At 38.1% G+C, this 24,888-nt stretch overlaps 1 protein-coding gene across 4 annotated transcripts; it reads left to right on the top strand.

Moving 5' to 3' along the window:
• Positions 1-228: 228 nt before the first annotated feature.
• THAP12 (THAP domain containing 12) lies at positions 229-24,888 on the top strand. 4 transcript variants are annotated; one of them, XM_069469228.1, is made up of 5 exons: positions 229-426; positions 12,841-12,961; positions 16,220-16,327; positions 19,650-19,686; positions 22,105-24,888. In XM_069469228.1, exons 1-5 carry the CDS (start codon positions 338-340, stop codon positions 24,015-24,017), a joined length of 2,268 nt encoding a protein of 755 aa, XP_069325329.1. In that variant the 5' UTR covers positions 229-337; the 3' UTR covers positions 24,018-24,888. The 4 variants fall into 4 exon arrangements, with proteins under 4 accessions (XP_069325329.1, XP_069325332.1, XP_069325330.1 ...); XM_069469231.1 differs by lacking the exon at positions 22,105-24,888 and adding an exon at positions 18,963-19,040 and having other exon boundaries at positions 19,650-19,667; XM_069469229.1 differs by lacking the exon at positions 229-426 and adding an exon at positions 538-566.

Below are 24,888 nucleotides of genomic sequence, written 5' to 3' on the forward strand. Positions count from 1 at the left end.
GGAAAGCTGAGGGAAGAGAGGGCACCCCCGGGCGCCGGGGTGCATTGTGGGAAGGAGGCGGCAGCGTCCCGGGCGGGCGGGAGGTGCACCAGCGGCGGCGGCGGCGGTAAATCCTCCCGGCCGCTCACAGCACTGTGGAGCCGCGTCCTCAGCCCGGCCTCGGACCGCGGCACCCTTCCTGCCCCTCGCGGCTTCTCTGCCGCCCGCCCCTCCCCCGCGCGCCGGCCCTGCCGAGCCGGCCGGCCGGCCTGGCTCCCCTCCCCGGCCCCGACGGGCGGGCGGACTGCCCTGAGGAGGCGGGGAGGGGAGGGCTGGGTCGGCCGGCGGGCAGGCAACGATGCCGAACTTCTGCGCTGCCCCCAACTGCACGCGGAAGAGCACGCAGTCCGACCTGGCCTTTTTCAGGTTCCCGCGGGATCCGGCCAGGTAAGCGGCGGGCGCCGAGCTGGCAATCCGGGCCCACCTCCGCGGTGAGCGCTGCCAACCCGCGGCCCCGGGCAGGCTCCGGGGCTGAGAGAGGCGTAGCGGGTACTGCGCATTGCTGTAGACCCCAGCCTCGGACCCAGGTTGGGAGAGGACCGCGAGCCGTGGGCGGGCGGGCGTCCGGGGGCCTCGGAGCACGTGCGCTAGCGGGGGTTCGGCGCGGAGGGCACCACCCGAAATACGAGGCTACTGGGGTGGCGCGCGGAAGCGGCGTGAGGTGGTTTGTCGCCGTGGCTAACTTGCTGTGTGACCTCGGGCAAGTCGCCTTCCTCTTTGGGCTTTAGTTCCCTTAGCTGTCAAAAGAGAGACTAGGACTCTATGGTTGTGGAGACCGCCCACCTTTAATCTTAAGTCAAGTCGCAGCTACTCTCTCCTTCGGCCTTGTCATTGCGCGGTTCAGGGCTCAATTTCTGGAGCTGATCGTTACTCATTATCTTACTTGGTTATAGTGGAGATAACAGGATACGCGTGAGTGCGTGGGAATTGGTATTGAAACCTCTTCCTTGAGGTAATGTATACGCTCTAACTTAAATTTAGGGAATGATAGCGTAGGGACTGTATTTGAAAGGCTGAGGATGTTTCGTAGGCCTCTCTGGTTCATTCATTTAAAATCAAGGCCTACTATGTGCTGAGCACTGATGTTAGGTGCTGAGAATTCAGAGGTAAGCGAGACGGTGTCGCTGACTGCAGAAAGCTCACAGCCTATTAGGGGGACAGATACGACAGGCGATTATAATGTGGCATGCAATTTATTTATTAGTTCAACAGATACTTTTTTGAGGTCCTACTGTGTGCAAGGCATTGTTCTGAGCAGTGGGGTTTACAGATGAACAAACACATCAGAGCCCTTGGCTCTCATGATTATATTCTAGTGGGGAGAAATAGACAAGTAAAAAAATATATATAGTATGTCATGGTGATAAATACTATGGAGAAAAAGAAAGCAAAGTTACAGGGTAGGCAGAATTTGCTATTTTAAATAGAGTGATCAGTGAAGGCGTGACTAACAAGATGAATTTGAGCAAAGACCAAAGTAGGTGAGTGGGCCAGCCATGAAGCTATCTTGGGGAAGAGCATTCCAGAAACAGTAAATGCAAAAGCAGGGCATCCAGGGACTGCTAGTATTGCTTTAGGGAAAGAGGGAGAGGTCAAAGATGAGACCAGAAAGGTGTATGTATGGTAGGAGCAAACTGTATGGGACATTATAGGCCAGGGAAAGCACTATGGCATTTATTCTGAGTGAAATCGGAAATCATTAAAGGTTTTAGAGCAGAGAGACTTAAACTTTAAAGGGATCATTGGCTGCTTGTTAAATAGATTGTAGGGAAGTGAAGGTGAAAGCAGAAAGACCAGTTGGAGGCTATGCAGTAATCCAGATTAGAAGAGGAGAGAGTGGTAAATTGTTGCATTTGAGATATGATTTGAAGGTGAAGCCAACAGGATTTGCTAATGGTTTGGATGTAAATTGTAGGAGAAAAAGGATGAAAATCAAGGATGACTCTAAGATTTTTAATCTGAGCATTTACTGAGATAGGGAAGACTGGGAAAAGCAGGTTTTGTGGGGGAATATTAAAAGTTTGGTTTGGGACATGTGAAGTTTTAGAGGCCTAATAAGAATAGATGTCTTTCTTCATACCGTATACAGAAATGTACTCAAAATGGCCTATGTTTACTTAGATCAATGGCCTAAATATAAGAGCCAAAGCCATTAAACTTTTAGAAGAAAACATAGGGGCAAATCTTTATGACTTTAGATTTGGCAGCACACTCTTAGATATGATACCAAAAGCATGTAATAAAAAAGAGATAAATTGGACCTCATTAAAATTAAACTTTGTGTATCAAAGTACATTACCCAAGAAAGGGAAAAGAATGGAAGAAAATATTTGCAAATACTACAATTGATAAGGGTCTAGTATCTAGGATACTAGATTCTATATGTCCAAAAGAATTTCATACTGGTACTCAAAAAACCCAGATATACACACGTGTTCATAGTAGCACTATTCACAATAGTCAAAAAGTGGAAACAACCCACGTCTATCAATGCATGAATAAACAAAATGTAATCAATATATTCAGCCTTAAAAAGGAATGAAGTACCAATACATACTATAACATGGGTGAATCCTGAAAACATGCTAAATGAAAGAAGGCAGACATAAGAGATCATATATTGTATGATTCCATTTATATGAAATATCCAGAATAAGGAAATCCATAGAGATGGAAAACATTGGTGGTTGCCAGGGTCTGGGGGAAAGGGAGAATGGGGAGCAACTAATTAACGGTACAGGGTTTCCTTTTGAGGTGACGAAAATATTTTGGAACCAGATAGTGGTGGTGATTGCACAACATTATGAATGTACTAATTGCCACTGTTTTACTTTAAAGTGGTTAGTTTTATGTTACGTGCATTTCACCTAAAAAAATGTCTTGAATAGGTAGTAGGATATACAAGTCTGAAATTCAGAGACTTCCAGACTGCTGGTTGTAAATACAGGTGTTCTCAGTTTATAGAGGGTATTTAAAGCCATGGTACTGGGTAAGGTTACTTAAGTAGTGAGCAAGATAAGCAGAGAGTAGGTCTGAGGTATTCCCAGTATTTCAAGTTCAGGGAGAGTACTACTCTCAAGCAGAGAGTAGGTCTGAGGTATTCTCAGTATTTCAAGTTCAGGGAGATGAGAAGGAACTAGCTCAGGAGAATGAGAAATAGCTATTGGGTTTCATGGGTGCAGCGAAGAGGAGCATCTTAATCTGACCTAGCCTTATCCCAATATTATCTTCCTTTTACCCAAATTTTAGCCCAAGGGTATTATTAGAAGTTTATTTTGGCTGGGTGCAGTGGCTCATACCTGTAATCCTAGCACTCTGGGAGGCCAAGGCGGGAGGATCACGTGAGGTCAGGAGTTAGAGACCAACCTGAGCAAGACTCTACTAAAAGTAGAAAAAATTAGCTGGTGTGTGGGGGTGTGGTGGCATGTGCCTGTAGTCCCAGGTACTTGGGAGGCTGAGGCAGGAGAATGGCTTGAGCCCAGGAGTTTGAGGTTGCTGTGAGCTAGGCTGACGCCATGGCACTCTAGCCTGGGCAACAGCATAAGACTCTGTCTCAGAGAAAAAAAAGAAAAAAGTTTATTTACTTGCATAATTAGGGCACCCCTAGACAGTTCTGGACCACAGGTCATTTGCATCCATATCTAGTGAATGCTTTTTTCACTATACTTAGGGGAGTATAGACTATAGGGGTTTACAGTCTTAGGTTTGAAAGGAGTTTTAAGATTTAGTGATGTCTCCCTTGCAATGTCAGAATTTTCTCAATAATAGTGGCTTTTAACCATCTGAGGGGGGTCATTGTTCCCTTTGGGAATCTAACATAAGGGCCCTTATCTGAGAAAAACATAGACATACAATTTTGCATTCCACCATAAAGGTGTTTATGGAACCTTTACGGGCCCTGTGCATTCCTAACAGGTGGGCGTCTGTGAGACACGTAATGTAATAATGGTTCTCTGCTTTGTGAGGGGACACCTGAGGACTCTGGATAACTTTGGCTGTTGTCTCTTCCTTGTATTGAGTGGAAATCTGCCGTCTGTAATTTATGCTTTGGAGGCCCTAGTTTTGTCCTCAGGATCACACTAAGTCTGTGCTTTTTTCTGTGTTAGAACCCTTTGAATATTTCAAGACCAAATCATGAACTTAATTCTTTTTTTAAAGATCTTTATTGAGATATAATTCACATACCATGTATTAATAATTCACCCACTTAAAGCATACAAATCAAGGGTTTTTGGTATATTACATTATTTTGAAAAATTTGGTAAAACATATAACAAAATTTGCCATTTTAACCTTTTTTTTTGAGACAGAGTCTCACTTTGTTGCCCAGGCTAGAGTGAGTGCCGTGGCGTCAGCCTAGCTCACAGCAACCTCAAACTCCTGGGCTCAAGGGATCCTACTGCCTCAGCCTCCCGAGTAGCTGGGACTACAGGCATGCGCCACCATGCCCGGCTAATTTTTTCTATATATATATTTTAGCTGTCCATATAATTTCTTTCTACTTTTAGTAGAGATGGGGTCTCGCTCTTGCTCAGGCTGGTCTCGAACTCCTGAGCTCAAACGATCCGCCCACCTCGGCCTCCCAGAGTGCTAGGATTACAGGCGTGAGCCACCGCGCCGGGCCATAACCATTTTTAAGTGTATAATTCAGTGGCAGTAATTACATTTACAATGTTGTGCAACCATCTCCACTATTTCTAAAACTTTTTCATTATCCTGAACAAAAACTCTAACCATTAAACAATAACTTCCAATTCCCCTCCCCTCCGGCCTTTGATAACCTTTAATCCACTTTCAGTCCTTATAAATTTATCTGTTCTAGGTACCTCATATAAGTGGAATCATAACAGTATTTGTCCTTTTATGTCTGGCATATTTTGCTTAACATAATGTGTTCAAGGTCTTTTTATCCAAACCAAATCTCATGATTTCAAGTTCTTCTGTATTTGACACTTTCCTTTTCACAGTTCTCAGAGTTAGTTATAATAGAGAAATAGTTTCCAAAGGTGTTTATTGAATTAATAACAGTATTTTTAGGTGGTTTTTTTTTTTTTAGGTAAACAGGTTGTAGGGAAGTTGATAAAAGTTGATATTGCCAACATATTCTTCAAAGTTAACTGACATTATTAACTAACAAAGATAAATATATTTAGTGCCATTACATAGTACATTTTCCATTCATCATATTTATACATTCCTCAAACACCTTTAGAAATGGCTGTTTAGAAATAATTTAAAATTCAAGAATAATTAATAAATTACGGAGTGTGGAATTTACATACTATAGTAGTTCTTACTGGTTCAGAAAAAGTGACATTGATGCACTTTTTTTTTTTTTTTTTTTTTTTTTAGTAAAATAATATAATCAACTCAGCTTAGGGCAGTGGCAGGGTTTAAGTTAAAAAAAAAAAAAAAAATCACTGCCTAAATCTTGATTGCCCCAGGGTTATGTGCCTAGTGCCAAGGCTTGGTGGGAACCTGAGGACAGCTCATAGTGGGCCGCATCCCCAGACCAGGTGAAGATATAGGCTAATGAACTGCTCTGATTAGAGTGAGGTGGGCAATTGAAGCTCTCTTCTTCCTCCTCAGGCAGCTAGTACTAACTCATCCAGGAGTTCTTCCGACAATTTAATCAAGGTTAATTGAGAGTTGATGTACTCTACCTTGTAAAATGTAAAACAGTGGTTTTCCGGTACTCAGGAGAGTTCCTGTCTTAGTCCCTTTGGACTGCTGTAACAGAATGTCTTAGACTGGGTTTATAAACACCAGAAATTTATTTCTTACAGTTCTGGAGGCTGGGAAATCCAAGATCAAGTCACCAGCAGATTTGGCATCTGGTGAGGACTTGCTCTCAGCTTCATATTGAATAGATGGTGCCTTGTTGCTGTGTCCTTACATGGTGGAAGTAGCAAACAAGCTCTACTGGGCTTCTTTTATAAGGGCACTAATTCTGTTTATGACGGCTCCACCCTCATGTCCTAATCGCCTCCTAGATGTCCCACCTTCCAATACCACTGCATTGTGATTAAGGTTCAACATATGAATTTTGAGGGCACACAAGCTATTCAGACCACAGCAGTCCCAAAGACCCTTTTGGGGAGTTCTCAATGTCCGAACTGTTTTCATAACACTCTGATGTTATTTGTCTTTTTCTCAGGAGTGGACAGTGGAGTCTTTGGGGGCTACATAACAAAAGATGGTCTCTTTTCTTTGATAAATTGTATACTGTGTCTTCTAGAATTTTCTAAATACAATTCTTCAGATTTTGTTTCGTAGACATTTTCTTGGAAATAAATGAAATAAGCCTGCCACTTCAAGGAAAACAACTGATATTTGAGCATTAGAGTGAAAATTAGAATGTTGGAAAATTGTATGTGCCACCGTGAGCTTAACAGCTGTCTAATACTTAAAGACTTTTCTGATGAAATCGCTGATAATATTGATAAATGTGATTTTTAAATATTATATGATGAAATGCATTAACATTCAGATGGTCTGCATAACTAACCGAACTAGTATTTTCCAAATGACCAATTTACGATTTTACAGAGATATACATGGATAAAAGATATATTAAAAGTGAAAGACCAATGGATTTTAATGTAACACTGTGAAAAAGCTCATTGGTCTGGTTTCAGATTCCACATTACAGCTAATCTTTAAGAAACCATTACTTGTGGAGTTTTGGTATAGTATCAAAGAAGAACATCCATAATTATATGGAAAAGGAGTAGTATTTTAATAACCTTTAACTGTATATCATTGTGAAGTTGGATTTTCTTCATATACTTCAACCAAAACAACATATGGCAGTAGATTAAATACTGAAGCAGATGTGAGAATCTAGGTGTCTTCTGTTAACCTAGACATTAAAGAGATTTGCAGAGATGGAAAAGTGTCATTCTTCTCACTAAATGTTGTTTTGGAAAATACAGTTATTTTCATTAAAATATTTATGTTAACATGTAATAGGTTGGTATTTTTAATTGATAAATATTTAACATTTTTTCTCAGTTTTAATTTCTATAATGATAAATATTCATAAAGCCACATAAACAAAAGCTCTTTGGGGTCCTCAATAATTTAAGAGCGTAAGGGAGTCCTGAGACTGTGGAGTTTGCGAATCACTGCTCTAAAGTATGAAGTACTTTCATATCATCTCATTTAATCCTCCAAACAATGCTGTGAGTAGTAATAAAAATAATACTTTTTGTATAGCATATTCTTTGTGCCAGGAACTGTTCTTTTTTATGTGCATTATTTCATATAACCCTTGCAATAAATTTTGAGGTAGTCCCTGCTTTACAGATGACCAAAGTAGGCACAGAAAAGTTAGCTGATTTGTTCAGGATCCTATAGGAATGTCTAAAACTCCAGGAATAGGATGGAATAAAATGTGTATTACCTGAAGTTATTTGGCCATGGAACCTTTTTAAAAAGGGGGGGAATAATTCTTTGACCTAGTAGTCTTTGGAATACACTTTTAGAAATGCTGCATTAGGAGGAAACCATTGACGGAACACATTAAAAACAAAACAAAAAAGGAGTGGTCAGTGATGGTCAAATAGTGCTGAACGGGTAGATTAAGATGTAATCAGAAAGTGACCACTGGATTCTATAGGATGGAAGTTGCTAATAATTATCTTGAGTAGTTTCAGTGAAAAAGGGATAGAGACAAAGCCTCCTTGGAATTAAGGAGACAATGTGAGATAAAGAAGTGGACAGAGTGAAAATGGACTCTTAACAAGTTTTGCTATATAGAAGATGAAGGTTAAGGGAGTTTTTAAGATGGGAGATACTAGGGCATGTTTATACTGATGGGAATAATATAGTAAGATAAATATAAGACGTTCAGGGGTCATATATAAAGAGGTGGAGAGTCTTAAATACTTGGATTTTTGTGTGTATATACATATTCATACACCTACCTATATACACATGTGAATCAGGAAAAGTTTCCTTCAAGAAATGACATTTAAGCTAAGATCTGAAGGCTGAGTCAACGTTAATTATGCAAAAAAATTGGATAAAAAGCTGCAAGAAGAGTATACTAGGCTGAATAAACAACATGGGGAAAGCCCTAGGACAGAAATGAACACAGTCCATTCATGAAACTGAAGTAAGGCATGTGAGGGGACAAAGAGAGACTGGAAGAGTGGTACAATGTGAAGGAGGAAAGGTGGACAAGGTCCAGATTGTGCAGGGTCTTATGAGACGTGAGTTCTTCTTCATCTTAAGAGTAATGAGAAGCAGGCCGGGCGCGGTGGCTCACGCCTGTAATCCTAGCACTCTGGGAGGCCGAGGCGGGTGCATCGCTCAAGGTCAGGAGTTCGAGACCAGCCTGAGCAATGAGCGAGACCTCGTCTCTACTAAAAATAGAAAGAAATTATCTGGCCAACTAAAATATATATAGAAAAAAAAAAAAATTAGCCGGGCATGGTGGCGCATGCCTGTAGTCCCAGCTACTCGGGAGGCTGAGGCAGTAGGATTGCTTAAGCCCAGGCGTTTGAGGTTGCTGTGAGCTAGGCTGACGCCACGGCACTCACTCTAGCCTGGGCAACAAAGCGACACTCTGTCTCAAAAAAAAAAAAAAAAAAAAAAGAGTAATGAGAAGCCGCTAAAAGATCTTAAGCAGAGGAAAGACATTCTCAAGTTATTTTTTAAAAATATTCATTGTGCACGACGGAGAAGGGGTTAGGAAAAGCAAAAGACCAGTTTGGAAGAGGTTACAAGTAAACCAGGTGAAAAATAATGGTAACTTGGGTCAGGATGTTAGTGATGGAGACAAGCAGGTGGATTTGGGGAATCATTCCACTCTGTTAAGGGAAAAGACCCCAGAATCTAGAGTACAGGGAGCAGAACAATGAAAGGGAGAGCTGGGAAAGGGGAAGCACTGATAAAAATTTGAAAGACAATTATATATGTTTATAAGCATAAATAAGTATATATGCATGTACATATACACATGCATTCACAAGTATGTAAAAAGACTGTGGTCATACATAATTTTTATAACTTTTTTGGTGTAAAAACATACACACATACCACAAATCATAAGTATACAGCATGTTGGATTTTCAGAGTGACATTTCCATGAAAATTTCACCCAGATTTTTTTTCAAAATAGCATATTACTAAGGATCCCAACTCCTTCTCCTCTGTGGCCCTCCTAGTCATTATCCTGTCTCCTCAGTGGCAACCATTGTGACTTTACCTTAGATTATTTGGGTTTTGGAGGGAACAGGAAGAGTGAGGGGAAGCATTTTTGTTCAAAATATAGAACATTACCTGCACCTCAGGAGCCTCTTTTGAGCCTACTGTCGGCTGTTACCGCTTCCCAAATGTATGTACTCCTCTGTTACTGTGTTCGGTGAGGCTCTAGACCACCCCGTATTCAGAGATTCACTAGAAGGACTCACAGGACTCAGGATATAGTTGTATTCCTGGGTAAGATTTAATACAGTGTTGGAGTAAAGATACACATCTGGATCATAATAAGGGGAAAAGACACAGGCACAGTCCAGAGGAATCCATGTGTAGGCTTCTTTATGCTTTCCTTCTCATGAGGGGTCAGGCAGAGCCCACTTTTTCTCAGCAATGAAAATGAAGCAGCCATGTTTCTGCTCAGAGAAGCCCGTTAGAGGAGACCCAGTGGCCAAAGTTTTTACTGGGGCCTGGTCACGTAGCAGCTTCTGCCTGGCACATACTAAAACTCCAAACTCCCAAAAGGAGGGCAGGTGTTCAGTATAAATCATATTGTTTGCACAAGCAGTCTAGGCATAGTTAGGAAAAGTTTTATTTCTGTGCAGTATGTATTTACCAGCCAAGTTCCCATACACCAGCCCAAGGCCCTTAACAAATAGGCCTGTCAAGGATAGCAGTCTCAGGTCAGGTTAACTCTTTTTCTGAAACAATCATCATAGATGAATTTTGCCTATTCTTGAATTTCATCTAAAGGGAATTGTGTAGTATGTACTCCTGGCTGCTTCTGCTTATTATTAAGTTTGTGAGATCGTAGGTAGTTTGTTCATTTCGTAGCCGAGTAGTATTCCATCGAATGAATGTACCACAACTTACTCTTTGTGCTGTTGGTGGGCAAAGTTGTTTTACCTTCTCCCCAACATTTGGTATTATCTTTTTTACATTGTAGTCATTCTTGAGGGTGTGTAATATTTTGTTAATGGTTTTAATTGGTATTTCCTGATGACCAATGAGATTGAACATTTTTTAAATCTACGTATTGACCATTTTTATGACCTTTTTGTTATAAAGTGCCTGTTCAAGGCACCTACCCAGTTGGGTTGTCTGGTTTATTTTTAGGAGTTCTTCATACATAGGATATATGTACTGCAGATATCTTCTTCCATTTTGTGGGTTGTCATTTCATGCTCTTAAATGACTTCTGTTAATGAAGAAGAGTTACTCACTTTAAAGTAGCCTAATTTATTCATTTTTCCACTGGAGTTTGTGCTTTCTGTTGCTTTCCTTAAGAGATCTTTGTCTACTCCAAGGTGGTAAAGATAGTCTCCTGTGTTATCTTTTAGAAGCTTTGTTTGCCTTTCCTATTTAGATCTACAATCACTTGGAATTTATTTTTGTGTATAGTATGAACGTAGCGGGTCAAGATATATTTTTAGCATAAGGATATGCAACTATCTCAGCACTATTTTTTGGAAAAAAAAATCCATCTTCACTGTTGTTCAAAGCTACCTTTAGGTTAAGTATCCATAGCTCTCTATTTAGTTCCGTTGTTCTATCTTGTACCAAAACTACCCTGATTTAATAAGCTTTACAATAAGTCTTAATATCTGTTAGTGTAAGTCTTTCAGCTTTTTTTCCCCCTCAATATTATCTTGACTGTTCTTGGTCCTTTGAATTTCTGTATAAAAATTTTTAGAGTAATCTTGTCATTTCTTTCTCTCTTGCTCTCATACTCTCATGAAATTATTGGGATTGTGATTATATTGAATCAGTAAATCAATTTGGGGTGAGTTGATATCTTTAGAATTTAGTCTGCTAATCCATGAACTTGTCTGTCCCACCATTTATTTAATTCTACTTTAAAAAATTATAAGGGGTCTTGCACATCTTTTACTAGATTTATTCTTAAATATTTGATATGGAAAGACAGAGGTGTAGTTAATTGGGCACTCTGCCTGATGCATAATCTGTTCTTGATTGAGTGTGAGTTGGTAATGGTATCAGAAAGCTGTTTCAACTTAGTTCAGAGGTAGCATGGACAATAGTGTTCTATGTGGAAGGTCTCTGGAGATTTAAGAATTAAAAAAAGAAACTTAACTGTAGCAGTATGGCAAGTTATTTTATAGTGAAACAGTTTTTATACTTAATATGTGGATTTTGAGCATAAATGTTTATAATCATAATGTACAAGTACAAAGCTATTAAAATATGGACATCTTAAGCATCATTACTATATGCAGTAATATTTTGTTGAATAAAATGCTATATAGTTCAGATATAGTTTTAGTATAGGTTTGAAAACCAACATTTCACCATCATTTTTTATCCTTTGTAGGCCAAGAGCACCATTGTTTTACATTTTTAGAGTGGAGGGAATTTTTATAAAAAAATTAATTATTTGTTTTTTAAGACAGGATCTTGCTATGTTGCCCAGGCTGGCCTCGAACTCCTGAGCTCAAGGGATCCTCCCACTTCAGCCTTGCAGTATCTGGGACTATAGGCATGTGCCACTGCGCTTAGCAAAATTTTTTTTTAAGAGATGGGGTCTTGCTGTGTTGTCCAGGCTGGTCTTGAGCTCCTGGGCTCAAGCGATCCTCCTGCCTCAGCCTCCCAAGTAGCTGCAGGTAGAGGGAATTGAGTGTCGATGTGTGTATGGTGGTGGGCATAAGACAGGAGTGTTAAAATATAAGAATATATTAGGATGTAATTATAAAATGAATAAGTTTTCAGATTTGTGATAGTGTTTAACCATTGCAGAACTTTTTATTCTTAGAAACTTGAGGAATGAGAGAAAGATCTAGTTGTGACTTTAGCAAATTACTTAATATTTCTGTGCCTTGGTTTCTTCATCTGCATAAGGAGATAATAATAGTATCCACCTTTGGAAAGGACTTAGAATAGTGTCTGACTCATAATAAGTGCTTGGCAAGCATTATTATTATTATTATTGTTTTTCTGCAAATATTTAGGCACCAGGAGGCCATGAACTTTGTCTTGTTTCCTATCTTCAACACTTTCTATATACTAGATTGTGTAGCCACAATCCCTGCATTCATGGAGCTTGCAATCTAATCTATACGAATCATTGTAGATAATAAATCACCTTCCTAATAAGGCAAACAAATACAGTCTTCATGCTTCCCTAAGAAACTCCCGTTATTTATAGGACATCTAATTTTCTACAATGACAATGTTGTTTGATTTGCTTAAGTTATAAGCCTGAAGGGAATGTTAGGCTGTTGGCCTCATGATTGTGCAACTTTTTGCTTATACTGCTGATGATTGAATCCTTTCTGATGCTAGGATGTTCTGGGAGTTGAAAGACCCAGGTTTAAGTTCTAGTTTTGCTGTTGATTTTATACAGGACTCCAAATAAGTTACTTCTTAACTTTGTCTGTAATTGAAGGGTTTGTACTAAATGATTTCTAAGGTCTCTTCCAACTCTCATTTTGTTATTAATCAAATTCTCCAAATTGTGTTATGTTTTTGCGGAGAGGCATAAGAATCCATTGCTTATGATATATATTTGACTTACAACTGAAGGCTGAAATTTAAATGTTGAACTGATATTCCATAATTGTATTTTGGTTTTATTTATAGATGCCAGAAGTGGGTGGAGAATTGTAGGCGAGCGGACTTAGAAGATAAAACACCTGATCAACTAAATAAACATTATCGATTATGTGCCAAACACTTTGAGACCTCTATGATCTGTAGAACTGTAAGTAATAGAAGGGCTTGGCTTCTCTCTCTCTTTCTGTCTCACTCTGTCTGGTTGGAAGTGTAAATATTTATTACTGTTGGAAGGTATCCCTATATCCTGCTACTTTAAGATGAATACAGATTTGGAGCCAAATAGCATCTATTTTATTCTTAAAAACCTGATTTTTAAAAAAATCTTTCCCTCTCACCCCCCCAACCCCCTGTTCCTGATGCCCCATTGCCTCCAGTTACCTGAGGTTATCACTTTTAAACTTAATTCGTCTTCAGAGAAATTTTAGATGATTATAAAAGTATATATTTATTTAAGGTAAAGTTGGTGTTTTTATTTGGAGCAGTTCTCTAGAGCTTTTTTATGAGTGTAATCTTCATCTAGGAATGGAGCTCTTTGTTTTCATGTTTTTGTTTGTACTGTTACTACCAACCCTTAATTTTTATGTGCTAGATACAACAGGAAACAAATCATACAGGTAATTTCCATCAGTCATTTGCAATTTCAAGTCAAAACCTACTGTTAACTGTGTGAGCTTGGCCAAGTCACTTATGCTCTCTGGGCCCTAGTTTCTAATGAAGAGATCAGACCAGATAATTCCTGAGGTCTAGGACTTTTAACTCTCTGTGATTCCATTGCTGTGATTTATAAAAGGCACAAGTAGGGCAGATTTGATTGAAATAAAGCAGACTTGAAACACTTTAATAACTGCTAGGAAGACAGTTTTATTAAGTAATATATTCCTGTTTAGGTATAAATAATGTATCATCACAGATATTGAGATAGACATAAACTTGATTTGAAGGTACACTATATATTGTTATGCAGCAATTTATTTTGATATTTTTTTCAGATACATTTTGCAGAGGCATCAGAAAACTAAAGAATGATTGGGTTATTTTATTTCTCAAAATTAATTGAAGCAGATACTTGTGAAGTCATTGGGAGGTGAGCCAATTCCGGTTCAACAGTTTAATCACGAATATTTGAGGGATATTTTTGCCTTGCTTTGTTAAGAGGGTAGTAATGAGCAACCAAAATAAGAGGTCTCATACGTTTAAAAGGCAAACTACTTTTATGTGCTTGACATTAAGTAAAAATATCCCAAATTGTTATTTTAAATACATAAGCCTTATACATTTTTGCATTTTTACTTCAGTAATAAATATGATCTCTTAATTAGATAATTCCAACCAGATTAATATGAGAAATTTAAAATAGAGTTCATTCTTATATTCTTGTTTAATTAGAGACTAGAACAGAAAGATGAGCTAGGTTTGCTTTTTTAATTTCCAAATGATTCTTCAATTTTGAATAAATCCAATTATGAGAAAATGTTCTTTCTATACATGTAGAAGAAAATGTTGCTGTTAAAACTAGATTATCTGAGATCTATATCCAAATGTTTGAGAATTTTGACTTCATTAGTTGGCATTTAAGCTCTTATCGGTAAACATTCATGACTAGTTTAACCAGAGCCAAATATTAATATTTTATTTTGAGGCTAGAGTAAGATTGTTACTGTATGCTCAAACCTTAATTCAGCAATTAGAGATTAAATCTTGATACTGAAATACTTGATATCATGCATATGAATTGGATATATAGCCTTTTTTGGCATGTATTCTTATAAATAAATATTTATAAAATAATGCCATGTTTTTCATTTATATATTCTGCTTTCTGGTGTGTAATATCTTTGCTTTCTTTGCAAACAGCAAATTAATTGAATCTGAATTTTTAAAATTTATTATGTTTTATTCCTCCCCTCCTTTTTTAATAATTGGTAAGATATCAAGAGTTGACTGTGTATGTGTGTGTTTTCTTATTTTTGAGATTTGAGATGTTTGCTCAGTGGGAAAGATGGGAAGCTTTGGATATAATAGTTTTTGTTCCCTTCAATGATTGCATCCCTGATCAGTCCCTGATTCAAACTCCCTAGTAGACCCAGGATCAGTAGCCTAGCACTAGAAGCTGAGTGTCATTAGAAAATCTATGTTTCTTCTTTGTTTTCTATGATGCATGGGATTGAACTAGAAAATACTGACTCTGAATAGAAATTCTTCCTAAATATGTTTAGCACCCTTTGGATAAAACCCAAGATAGTGTGTTCCATTTACATACGTGTTTTCCCTTCATATCTTCCCAACCTCCCTTCCCTGGGTGAAAACATTTAGGAGTTATTTTTGTTTGGCATATTCTTTGAACATGCTTTACTACTTTGAAACAATCACTACTAAGAAAGCTTGTTTAAATGAAGTACGTTTTGTCTTTATCATTGCAAATTCAGGAAGAAATTAAAGGTACTGTTCTTTGGACTAGATAGAGAGAATGGAATAGCAGTTATTTATCTGTTACTCTCCCTCTTAATAAACTTCTTGTCCCTACCCAGCCTCAGGGCTGGCTGTGGAAGACTGTTACCATCTAAGTATGCATCCAGCTTCTAACCAGGTTGGATTAGGTTAATAGGAAGTAGGGTAGAGAATGATCATCCTTCAGTGATAAGATTATATAGAAGGAAATTTAGAGATACCTAGTTTAGCATTTGCAAAAATGTGATTATGTATATCACTTATGATGTGAGGTATGATTTCAAGTGACACTTGAACCAATTTTTGTTTTAGAAATTTCGTAATATGTTAAACACATAACTAGCCCATCAAATCATTATTCTTACCATTTTTATTAAGACAATGTTAACTAAAAAAGTGAGTAGATTGTGTAAAGTACAGGTGGTGATATAACTGAAATGGTAAATATAATCATTAGTATGTGAATAAATTCATTCTGAGAAATGTTGATTTAGGTCAATAGCTGAATTTTATTCAGAAAAGGAAACTGGGGTCCAAAAAGGGAAAGTAATTTAGCCTGAGTCTCTTAGTGAGTCACTGGTAGACTTTGGACTAGTTCCTATGTCTCCTGGGTCCAAGTCCAATATTATTTTCACTGTGCCTTGATGCTTTTCAGTAATATTAGCAAAAGTAGAGTGAACAGAAGGTGAAGAAGGGAAGCATTACTATACAACATACAACAGGGCGGATTATTTGGGAGACTTGTGCCTCCTGTAGATTAGGTAGGCTCATGGAAGGACAGAACAGATAAAATAGTTAGGAGGCTGAATTAGAAATAGATATGCAAAATGCGAGTACATTTTCTTTTTTATGCCTACCATCAGTTCAATTCCTTAATTTATAATAGATTGCCAGAAGGGCAGATGCAATACGTTCTTAAAGGCCATCTCTGAATTAACACATTTTTCTTTTTCAGAGTCCTTATAGGACAGTTCTTCGAGATAATGCAATACCAACAATATTTGATCTTACCAGTCATTTGAACAATCCACACAGTAGACACAGAAAACGAATAAAAGAATTGGTATGTCTATGTGTCTTCAGCCTCCTCCTCCATAATACTAGGAAATCAAATATAGATGCATTTATGTTAAAATTAATTCAAGTTACTCTCTATTTCAGAAGTAGTAAGTATAATGGGAAATGAATGTTATAATTATTATTAAAGTACCCTGAATGTAAGATGATTAGTTGTTTCAGTATTTAAATTGGAAAATCTCACTCAAATTGATAGCTAGTTGATACTGGTTGACTTGGCCAGAATGTGTTAATTACAGGCCACCAGCTCCTTTTGTTCCTGGGGAAGAAAAAAATTAAGATACATTTTTTTTCTGTGGTAAGGAAAATGGAACGGAGGTGTGTTTTTCAGAATTCAGTACAAAGGAGTAAAGAAAGGGAAACTATAAAAATTGAGGCATGGACAGTTTTAAAGATGAAGATTTTTTCACTATTAAATACTGACAGGGCTTAGAAAAAGCTCTTAAATCTCTGTACAAGGCATAATTTATACATGTTTTTATATTCCTTTGATATCCTTCAGTTCTGAAGATTGAAACCTACCCGTTTTTGTTTTTTTTTGACCTTAGGTAAACAAAATTAAATTACTCAGACTCCTCAGTCCATGGCTTTCTGTCATCATTGCCACTAGCAAGGCCCTTATTTTGCTTATTACTTTTTCTTTGTCTACAGGTATCATTCTTGTTCCTCCCCTACCTGTTGGTATCCATGCTATTGTATCTAATATATGTCATATCAGTCCACTTACTTTGTGCTGTTTTAAGATAACATTTATCTAATTTTCCTTATTCTCATCTATGTTTACCTTTCATATTTGATCTTTGATCCATTTGGAGTTTCTTCATATGGTGTCTAGTAGGGATCTAACTTAATTTTTCTCGTTATAGAGAACCAGTTCTCCCAATATAGTCTGTTAATTAATTTATGCTTTATTCCACTGGTATGAAATGCCACCTCTGTCATATACCAAGTTTACATATATGCAAGGCTGTTTCTGGGAGCTTTGTTCCATTCCACTGGAATATTTGCATCTGTACCACACTGTTTTATTCCCATGGCTTTGTAATATATTTTACTTTCAGATAGGGTGATTGTTTAACTCTTCTTTTTCAAAACTGTCTTAGCTATTTGTAGAGCTTTATTCCTCCATATAAATTTGAAAATCTTTTTGTCAAGTTCTCTTAGAAATTGTGTTGGAATTTTCATTATAATTGTTTTGAATTGACATCTTTACCATATTAATTAGTCCCATCCGTGAATAGAAAAAAAACCCAATAAATTAGTTGTCAGGTAACAGCAATCACTAACAAAACTAAATGCCAGTTGTTTGAAAAGACTATTAAAATACCTTTAGGAGCACAGAAAATCAAATATTTCAAAATGTTTTGGGGTTTTTGTTGCAGTTCTTTAAAAGAACATATGTATTCTTCCTTAGATTACTTCCTAAATATTATAGTTCTTGTCAGTATAGATTATATATTCTGGTTGAAATTTTTAAATAATTTTTTTAATTAATTCTAATAGTCTATTGAATTTTCTGTGCAATCGATTGTATCATCTACAAATAAAGAGAAGTTTGTCTCTTCTTCCAATTCTTATTTTAATTTTTTCTATTGCCTACTTTATTGTTTAGTCAAGATCCCTAGTACTGTGATCAACAGTTCCAGTAACAGTTGGCACACTTGCCTCCTTCCACTAAGTATGATGTTTGCTGTTGGTATTGTTAAATCGTTTTTTATCAAGTTAAGGAAATTCCATTCTAGTCTTATATTCAGGGTTTTTATAACCTATTAAACTTATCAAATGCTTTCATTGCATCTGTTAAGTAGAAAAGTTCACAATTATAAAAAATTCTTTAATGCAGTGAATGACATTAATAAATTTTCTGAAGTTGAACCACCTTTAAATTCCTCTGATGAACCCTAATCGATTGCAATATATCTGTTTGCTTTTATATACTATTGGATTCAAGTAGTCAATATTTTATTCAGGATTTTGCATTTACAAAATGATTAGCTTACGATTTTCTTTTCATGTGCTTTCCTAATTCATTTATGATATCAAAGTTCTGTTAGCCTTATAAAATGAATTGGATACCTTTCCTTTTTTTTTTCTTAATTTTTCTAGTAAAACTTGTATTGGGGGATTGGGTCCAGGACCTCCTTCAGATACCAGAATTCACAGATACTCAATATAAAATGATACATTTGTATATACTCATGCACATCCTTTCATATACTTCAAAACATTTCTAGATTATTTATAATACCTGATGTAGTGTAAATGCTGTGTAAATAGTTATTATACTACATTGTTTAGGGAATAATGACAAGGAAAAAAGTCTGCACATGTTCAGTATAGACACGACCATCCATTTTTTTCCCCCCTGAATATTTTTGACCCACGGTTGGTTGAGTCCACTGATACAGAGGGCCACTTGTAATATGTACCAGGGGTGAGGAGCTCAACCACTTCCTGCCCTGTAGCTATCATTTCGTTGTCTTTTACCCCTCAGGGAACCTCAGATACCTCATAGTAGGCACATTATTCCAGATCTGCCAACCTTATAATTTGCAGCCCACAGTATAAGGAGGGAATGTTCCAGATTGACAGGCCCACTGATTGATGTTTCTTGTTACCAGCACCCCATGTCCAGTGCTGCCCAGCGGGTACCCTGCTGTCTTCAGCTGTGACTGGCACTGCTGCTTCCCTGCCACAGAGTAATAATGGGATGGGTCATGATGTAAGCATTTAGTAGAGGATTGGAGGGAGACTAAAGGACACAGCTGGAAAGTATTTCCTCAGTCTAACCTGTCTGTGCCACTTGGCCTACTGTGTTCTGTATTCATTTCTCTTTCATGCTGGCACTCTGTCACCTTCTGCTTCCCAGGGATTACTTACCACTTTTATGTGTTAGATTCCAAGATTCAGCAACCTCTCCCTTTTGTGGCATCTCCAGTGTTAAATTAGGAAGGGGGATGATTTGTGTCCTCTCGAATTTGACCCCAAGTGCCATGGTGTACATTCATGCCTTTTACCAGCCAGTAAACAATTGTAACCCAAAGTTAACGAAGATTTAGATAGAAAGTAAGTTAAATGATGTATTCTCTTTTTGCTCTAGGACTTTATTATAAGCTTGGAGTCATTAGCAAATTATTGTTCTGGTTTTCCCATCATCTGTCTGTTTGAAGAATGTATTCCATACAAAGAATTTATGCTCTTGAAAGAATTAAATTTGTCTCCAAATAGGCTTTTTTATTTGTGAGTCTAAGATGGTATACTAGAAGTCAGTTTTCTTAAGGATGGTTTGTTTTTTTCTTGTCATTTAGAGTGAAGATGAAATCAGGACACTAAAACAGAAAAAAAGTAAGTGATAGTGTTAATGACTCAACTTCTGAATGCCTTTTAAAAACGCCTTGACCTGGTAAGGACAAATAAATATGTTTTACCCAAAAACTTACCTTGAGAATGGATGGAAGTGTGTGCTCAGCTTTGTCCTGTGGTCTGGAATTGTATGTGGGAGTAAACACTTAGTTCCGCTTGTCTTTATTCAGTGCTTTGTGCCACACGCTTTGCCATGTGCAGGCCTCACAGAGTTGACTCCTTCTCCCTACTCAGTGCTCTCAGTGTGGTAAGGGTGGCAGGCACATAGACAGGGCGTCCCAGTGTAGGGAAGGAAGGGCAACGGTAAGGACAGGCACTCTATCTCTGTCCACCCAGTTTGTGGTGCATCGTAAGTTCTTGGTAAATGTTTAAGGAATAAATGCTGTGGGGGCACTTAGTGACATTGTGTCATTGAGGGTAGTGATCGCAGCCTTTCTACAAGTGCTGATACCTGAGCTATGTCACCAAAGGATCTTTATTCTTGTCAGATATTACTATTACTTCTCTTCCTATGTTTCTTTCACCTATTGCTGCTATTATTATTACTAACATGACTTTTTATTAAGTACTTGTGCCAAGTCATTATTCTAAGTGCTTTGCTAATATTCATTTAATTCTCACAGTATCCCTGAGATAAGTACTATTATTTTCCTCCTTTGTGGATGGAGACATGGACTCAGGCAAAGAAAGGAGGGAAAGGTATTCTATGCAGAAATAGAGTGGCATGAAACAGGGTACTAGATTTGAGGACCTACACTCATTTTGGTGTTGTTACAGTTTCTCATAACCCATGATGGTTAGAAAGTGAACCTAGAGGGGACCACGGGGGCCAGAACTTGCAGTGTTGTGTGGGCTGTTGGCAAGAGGGAACCATTGAGGGGTTTGTAAGTAGGTGATAACATGGACCTGATTTCCATGTTATATAGAGCACTGTTGGGTTAGAAAAGGTAACACTGGAGGCAGGGAGGCCAGTTAGGCTGTCAGGAGACCAATGAAAAGTTGAAAGGCCTTGAGATAAGGCAGTGGGAGGGAGAGTGGGGAAAAGGGAATAGATTCAAGGAACTCAAGAAACTTGTATACCTATGACTTGCATATGGAAAGATGCCAAAAGGAGAGGGACTGACTTTTCACTTTATACTCTTTGCTCTTTAGTGAGCATCTTTTTGGAAAAAAAAAAATACAAAAGAATTAGTACCTGTTGACTGCAAGTGCAGAAGTAGTAGAGGAGGGAGGGAGCCAAGTAGGCAAGTGTCCAGGATAACCTCTTTCTGACTTAGGAACCTACCTAGTATAGAACCATTGAGGAGGCGTGAGAGAAGGATGTTGCCCTCACTTACCGAACCCTGGTGAAACTCTGAAGGGCCTGGGATGCTTGGAAGCATGGCTTACAAAGGCTCCAGTCAGACTAGATTTCCCTTTGTACTTGGACAGCCTGCTTCTCTCTTTCACCTTAGCACTTTTGCTGGAATACTTCCTGCCAACTGAGGTGCCACCCCCGCCTTGTCTTCCTTCCTTATCCTTGTCTTTATTGAATGCAGCTTCTTTGTTCTGAATTTTTTCTATTCCCCTGCCCACTCCCCCCCCCCCACAATACTGTACAACTCTTGGTGGCCCTGTCATAGTCTTATGTTCTAAGAACTAGGTTCTAACTGTGATTCCTTAGATTTGAATTCTTTTCCTGGGGCTGCCACTGACTTTGTATGACTGTGTGTAGGACACTTAACCCGCAGAGCCTCAGTTTTCCCATCCAAATATGAAGAGATTAGGCTAAGATTTCTGGTATTCTGATATTAGCCCTGAGAATCACATTAATCTACGTAATACATATTGGTTTGTATAGTCATCTTATCTTCTGAATAAAAGTATGGTTTAATGGTTTGATAGAATCAGCATCAGCGTGGACCTTGGAGCTAGACAAGCATGGATTTGAATTTCACTTCTATCCTTCTAACTGTATCTGTGATGTTGGGCAAGTTGTTTAGTGCCCCCATTTGTCAAATGGGGTTGACATCACCTGTCTGCAGAAAGAGTAATGTGATGCATATAAATATAATAATATATATGATAGTAAATATTAGTTCTCTCTCCCTTTTTCTGGAGGTATGCACTGTGTATCATTACTCTGTATGTTAAGCACCTTAAGTTTATAAAAAATCGTTTCCTATCTTACAACAGCATTTACTTCTAGGATTAAAATATATCTGTTGACCTTGTTTGTCTCTCCCACTAGAATGTGTTTATTTTAACCTTTGTATCTAAGTCTGTGGTCCAGTAGATGCCCTGTGAATGTTGAATGAATGAGTTTGTGGATTTTAAGTGTTTAGCCAATCAAAGATGTAATTTTTTTGTTTTGTGTAGTTTGTCATGAGCCTGTTTGTAAAATAATTCTTTGTTTTCCAGTTGATGAAACTTCTGAACAAGAACAAAAACATAAAGAAACCAACAACAGCAATGCTCAGAACCCCGGTGCGGAAGAGGGGGGTGAAGAACAGGATGAGGACATTTTACCTCTAACCCTTGAAGAGAAGGAAAACAAAGAATACCTAAAATCTCTATTTGAAATCTTGATTCTTATGGGAAAGCAAAACATACCTCTGGATGGACATGAGGCTGACGAAATCCCAGAAGGTCTTTTTACTCCTGATAACTTTCAAGCACTGCTGGAGTGCCGGATAAATTCTGGTGAAGAGGTCCTGAGAAAGCGCTTTGAGACAACAGCAGTTAACACATTGTTTTGTTCAAAAATACAGCAGAGACAGATGCTAGAGATCTGTGAGAGTTGTATTCGGGAAGAAACCCTCAGGGAAGTGAGAGACTCACACTTCTTTTCCCTTATTACTGATGACGTAGTGGACATAGCAGGGGAAGAGCACCTACCCGTACTGGTGAGGTTCGTCGACGAATCTCATAACCTGAGAGAGGAGTTTGTGGGCTTTCTGCCCTATGAAGCTGATGCAGAAATTTTGGCTGTGAAATTTCACACTACAATAACTGAGAAGTGGGGGCTAAATATGGAGTATTGTCGTGGACAGGCTTACATTGTGTCCAGTGGATTTTCTTCCAAAATGAAAGTTGTTGCTTCTAGACTTTTAGAGAAATATCCCCAAGCTATCTACACACTTTGCTCTTCCTGTGCCTTAAATATGTGGTTGGCGAAATCAGTGCCTGTTATGGGAGTATCTGTTGCATTGGGAACAATTGAGGAAGTTTGTTCTTTTTTCCATCGATCACCACAACTGCTTTTAGAACTTGACAATGTAATTTCTGTTCTTTTTCAGAACAGTGAAGAAAGGGGTAAAGAACTGAAGGAAATTTGCCATTCTCAGTGGACAGGAAGGCATGATGCTTTTGAAATTTTAGTGGACCTCCTGCAAGCACTTGTTTTATGTTTAGATGGTATAAATAGTGACACAACTATTAGATGGAATAACTGTATAGCTGGCCGAGCATTTGTCCTCTGTAGTGCAGTAACAGATTTTGATTTTATTGTTACTATTGTTGTTCTTAAAAATGTCCTCTCTTTTACAAGGGCCTTTGGGAAAAATCTCCAGGGGCAAACCTCTGATGTCTTCTTTGCAGCCAGTAGCTTGACTGCAGTACTGCATTCACTAAATGAAGTGATGGAAAATATTGAAGTTTATCATGAGTTTTGGTTTGAGGAAGCCACAAATTTGGCTGCCAAACTTGATATTCAGATGAAACTCCCTGGGAAATTCCGTAGAGCTCAGCATAGTAACTTGGAACCTCAGCTAACCTCTGAGAGTTACTATAAGGAAACCCTAAGTGTTCCAACAGTGGAGCACATTATTCAGGAACTTAAAGATATATTCTCAGAACAGCACCTCAAAGCTCTTAAATGTTTATCTCTGGTACCCTCAGTCATGGGTCAACTCAAATTCAATACATCAGAGGAACACCATGCTGACATGTACAGAAGTGATTTACCCAATCCTGACACGCTCTCAGCCGAACTTCACTGTTGGAGAATCAAATGGAAACACAGAGGGAAAGATATTGAGCTTCCATCCACCATTTATGAGGCCCTCCACCTGCCTGACATCAAGTTTTTTCCTAATGTGTATGCATTGCTGAAGGTCCTATGTATTCTTCCTGTGATGAAGGTTGAGAATGAGCGCTACGAAAATGGACGAAAGCGTCTCAAAGCATACTTGAGGAACACTTTGACAGACCAAAGGTCTAGTAACTTGGCTTTGCTTAACATAAATTTTGATATAAAACATGATCTGGATTTAATGGTAGACACATATATCAAACTCTATACAACTAAATCAGAGCTTCCTACAGATAATTGAGAAACCATTGAAAATACCTAAGAGACTTTTAAAATAAGCTTTCTCATGTATTTGATATTTGAAAGAAGAGCCCTAAGGTGTATGTTGGCCACTTAATCACTGATTATCTTTGCCTACAGGCCTCCATTGAATAGTTTAGCCTTTGATAATCTACCTGTTTGAATGGCCCCCATTTGAACTCTCATGCTTTGAAGACCTATCTGTTGTTCCAGAAGATAGCATTGAAAGTGCCCCATTTTACTTCTTTGTGATCTCTGCCGGTGGCACTCTGGAATTGTTTTAGTTAAGTCATTTTAGACATAACATTTACTATCACGGTAGATCCATGGCAGGTATTGAGTTATCAATTCTTTGAAGAAATACATTTTGAGGAGGTGTGGGAGGAAGGAATACATTTTATAAAATGTTACAATGAAGCCTATGATTGACTTTTGACTAGTAGAAGTTTTAAATATATTGTTAAAAATCTATAATGGACAGTAAAAGAAATTATCAGAGAGAGAAGCTTGTGAGCTCACCAAACAAGGATTTCATTGTAGATTTTGTCTTTATCAAATGAACTTAAAGGAACAAGTGACAATTAAAGTTTGAATGGAAGAGCCTGCCATTGTTGTTCCACATCTGGTTGTTGCTGTTTACATTCCTTTGTTGAGCCTACATCTTCTTAAGCTTTTTAGCAGGTGTATGTTGAATGTTTCCGTTTCATGATTAGGACAAAATCAGGCCATGGATACTGACAACTGACTTGTCTTTTTCCATGGCTTTATCTACTGCCTCGTCTTGATTTATAAGCAAAACCTGGAAAAGCTACAAAAATAAGTGTTTTGTGGTTTATCTAGAAATAATATGGAAAATATTGCTGTTATTTTTG

Source organism: Eulemur rufifrons, chromosome 6, assembly GCF_041146395.1.
Source record: "Eulemur rufifrons isolate Redbay chromosome 6, OSU_ERuf_1, whole genome shotgun sequence".
Classification (NCBI taxonomy): Eukaryota; Metazoa; Chordata; class Mammalia; order Primates; family Lemuridae; genus Eulemur; species Eulemur rufifrons.